General features: G+C 49.6%; 1 protein-coding gene across 2 annotated transcripts in view; it reads left to right on the top strand.

Moving 5' to 3' along the window:
- The window catches only part of wu:fi75a02, a 9,634-nt gene extending 8,577 nt beyond the window's left edge, over positions 1 to 1,057 (top strand). For both annotated transcript variants that reach the window (XM_046043458.1, XM_046043457.1), the window contains exons 9-10: positions 182 to 312; positions 455 to 1,057. In XM_046043458.1, the coding sequence (XP_045899414.1) occupies positions 182 to 312; positions 455 to 618 (295 nt within the window). In that variant the 3' untranslated portion in view covers positions 619 to 1,057. The remainder of the gene's footprint in view (positions 1 to 181; positions 313 to 454) is intronic.
- Positions 1,058 to 3,296: the final 2,239 nt, after the last annotated feature.

Here is a 3,296-nt window from a genome sequence, read left to right as displayed (position 1 = left end):
AAAAAAACCCCCCCAAACCCCCCCCCCCACCACCAACGGGTAAAAAACTCCACCAAACCCCCCCACACCACCAACGGGTAAAAAACTACAAATCCCTCATGTTCGAAAGGGTGTTCAATGCAGTTTGAAAGTTAGTAAAACAAAGTATGAACTCCCAGCATGCCTTGCTGTCGTCACGCAGGAGCCTGGAGACGATCTTCGAGGAGCCGAGGGAGAAGGATGGAGCGCTGCTCCTGATTGGCCAGCAGAGGAGGCGCAGGCTCCTCCTCTTCCCTGACTTCACTCAGCCCAGGAAGAGGAAGAGGCTGCAAGGTACACTGGGAAATAGTAGTTAACTGAAGGAGGGGCACAAAGATAGAGACGGCGGTTGTGTTCAGTTCATCACATGCTAATTTGCATATTCATGATGTCCCCATGTAACTTTTTATTTTGAACTTTTTTCATCTGTCTTTAGGGGCCGGACTTCCTGTCCCCATGGTGCCCAGGAAACGGGCGGTGGCTCGGCGACACTGTCACGGCGGCAGCCGCGGCGAAGACGACTCGGACCTGGACGTGATGCTGGTGGAGCGACTGAGCGCGCTCGAAGACTTCCTGACACGGCAGGGCCTCGACGTGTGAGAATTGACATCACTTCCTGTCAGCTGAATAAAGGCCAAATAAACAGAGCTGCTAGCGTGCCCGCTACGTTACCGTGGTAACGCCACAGGGGTATTTTTTTGCAGTGTACTTAATGTTTTTTGTTTGATTTTTTACAGTGTAGGCTGCATAATGTGAATTTACCGAAATATTTAATAGTTTTTTTACAGTGTGGATGATGTAGAACAGGTGGAGCTGAGGCCACGCCCACAGCAGGGCACAGGTGGAGCTGAGGCCACGACCACAGCAGGGCACAGGTGGCTGGTTTTATTTTTGTTATTAAAATATCAAAAGACTTCACTGTAGTACTGCCTGAGTACTGTGTAGTATTCTGTGAAGTATTTGGAGTTTTTAAAGTGTAATATATATTTCTGCTGAAAATGTCTATTTTTGGAACAAATAAAGTTTGTTTCTGCTCAAAGACGTTTGTCATCGATCCTGGTTCAATAATAATAGCTTATATTTTTATAGCGCCTTTCACGGGACCCAAGGACGCTTTACACATAACTACAGAAACAGAGCAACAAGTCCTTCAGGGTTGAAAGCCTTTGTGAAGAGCTGGGTTTTAGGAGGATTTTGAAGGTGTCCAGAGAGGGAGCATTTTGGATCTCTGGGGAAGGAGTTCCGGAACAGCAGCTTGGTTCAGGTCTGGTTCAGATGTAATCCAGGACTGGTTCAGGTCTGATCCAGGTCTGGCTCAGGACTGGTTCAGGTCTGGTTCAGGTCTAATTCAGGACTGGTTCAGAATCAGAATGAGCTTTATTGCCAAGTAGTGTTTTACACATACGAGGAATTTGCTTTGGTGATGAGGTGCTACAGGTAGACAAACATACAGTCGACATAAATAAATGTAGAAATATATAAATATGAAATAGAAGAACATTGTTGCAGATATATACATGTGCATTGTTCTGGGTCTGTGCTGTGCAGAAGTCACACAACGGAAGAGAATATTGTGTACATATAAATATATAAACTGACAACATAACAATCAAGAACAAATATGTGCGACGTCCCGGGTCTGTGCCCAACACGAGATGAAACAGTATTTACATGTGCAGAGACATTTGTATCATTTGCCAGGGTGGAGTGTCAGTGGGGGACCCGGGTCTTGTTAATGAGGCTGCAGACGGGAAGAAGCTGTTTTTGTGGCGAGAGGTTTTGGTCATGATGGACCGCAGCCTCCTGCCAGAGGGGAGAGTCTGAAACAGTTTGTGTCCGGGGTGGGAGGAGTCAGCTGCAATCTTTCCTGCTCGCCTCAGAGTCCTGGAGGCTTACAGGTCCTGAAGTGATGGAAGATTGCAGCCAATCACCTTCTCTGCAGAGCGAATGATGCGCTGCAGCCTGCTCTTGTCCCTGGCGGTGGCAGCAGCGTACCAGATGGTGATGGAGGAGATGAGGATGGACTCAATGATGGCGGTGTAGAAGTGCACCATCATTGTCTTTGGCAGGCTGAACTTCTTCAGCTGCCGCAGGAAGTTCATCCTCTGCTGGGCCTTCTTGGTGAGGGAGGTGATGTTCAGCTCCCACTTGAGGTCCTGGGAGATGCTGGTTCCCAGGAAGCGGAAGGAGTCCACAGTGGTGACGGGGGAGTCACACAGGATGATGGGGGAGGGTGGGGCTGGGATCTTCCTGAAGTCCACGACCATCTCCACTGTCTTCAGAGCTCCAGAATTCACCAGATGGTCGATCTCCCACCAATGAGGGTGGTGTCGTCCGCAAACTTCAGGAGCTTGACAGACTGGTGACTGGAGGTGCAGCTGTTGGTGTACAGGGAGAAGAGAAGGGGGGAAAGAATGCAGCCTTGAGGGGAACCGGTGCTGATGGTCCTGGAATCAGAGACATGTTTTCCCAGCTTCACGTGCTGCTTCCTGTCCGTCAGGAAGTCAGTGATCCACCTGCAGGTGGAGTCAGGCACGCTCAGCTGGGAGAGCTTGTCCTGCAGCAGGTTCAGGTCTGGTCCAGACCAGGTTTATTGCTTGTTTTTAAAATGTTGGGTCGGCACCTTCTTGTTTATCAGAACTTTAACATGTCAGAGCACTGAGGTGGTCCAATCAGATGTCCCTCGATGTTCCCAGATCCAGGTTAAAGACTAAACTGCTCCTGGTCTCTGGAGTTCTCTACCTGTTGAAATAAGACCCGCTCGGACTGCAGACACTCTCAGGTCCTGGCTAAAGAGCCACCTCGGCCTTCAAACAGACTTGATTGATCTTTTCTACTGTTTTTGGTTCAGGTCTGATCCAACACGGCGACCTGATCCGGATCAAACAGAACCACATGTATTCATGTAACTGACGCTGTTATCCAGACTTGCTGTACATGTCAGAGGTCTCTGGAGCAGCGGTGTCTCACAGTGGGAGTTGAACCTGGGTCTCTCACACCAGAGGCATGTGGCTCATCCACTGCTCCATCACCATCACCATCACCACCACCCCCTTTCTAGTGTGAAAGCATTTTTTGATGGTTCGGTTCTGGCGGTGAACCAGAAACAAACAAATGCACCAGAAGAAATGAAACGAGGTCCGCATTGTAAACCGGACCTATGTGGTCTCCTCAGACGGGGGAGCAGAAGGATCCTGCAGGCGGCGATGAGGTGGTGGATCTGAGCGAGCCTCCTCCAGCTGCTGCTGCAGGTTCAGTTTCAGCCGTCAGCTCTTTGC

Source organism: Micropterus dolomieu, unplaced genomic scaffold (genome assembly GCF_021292245.1).
Source record: "Micropterus dolomieu isolate WLL.071019.BEF.003 ecotype Adirondacks unplaced genomic scaffold, ASM2129224v1 scaffold_339, whole genome shotgun sequence".
NCBI lineage: Eukaryota > Metazoa > Chordata > Actinopteri > Centrarchiformes > Centrarchidae > Micropterus > Micropterus dolomieu.
This window is presented reverse-complemented; position numbering and strand designations above follow the sequence as displayed.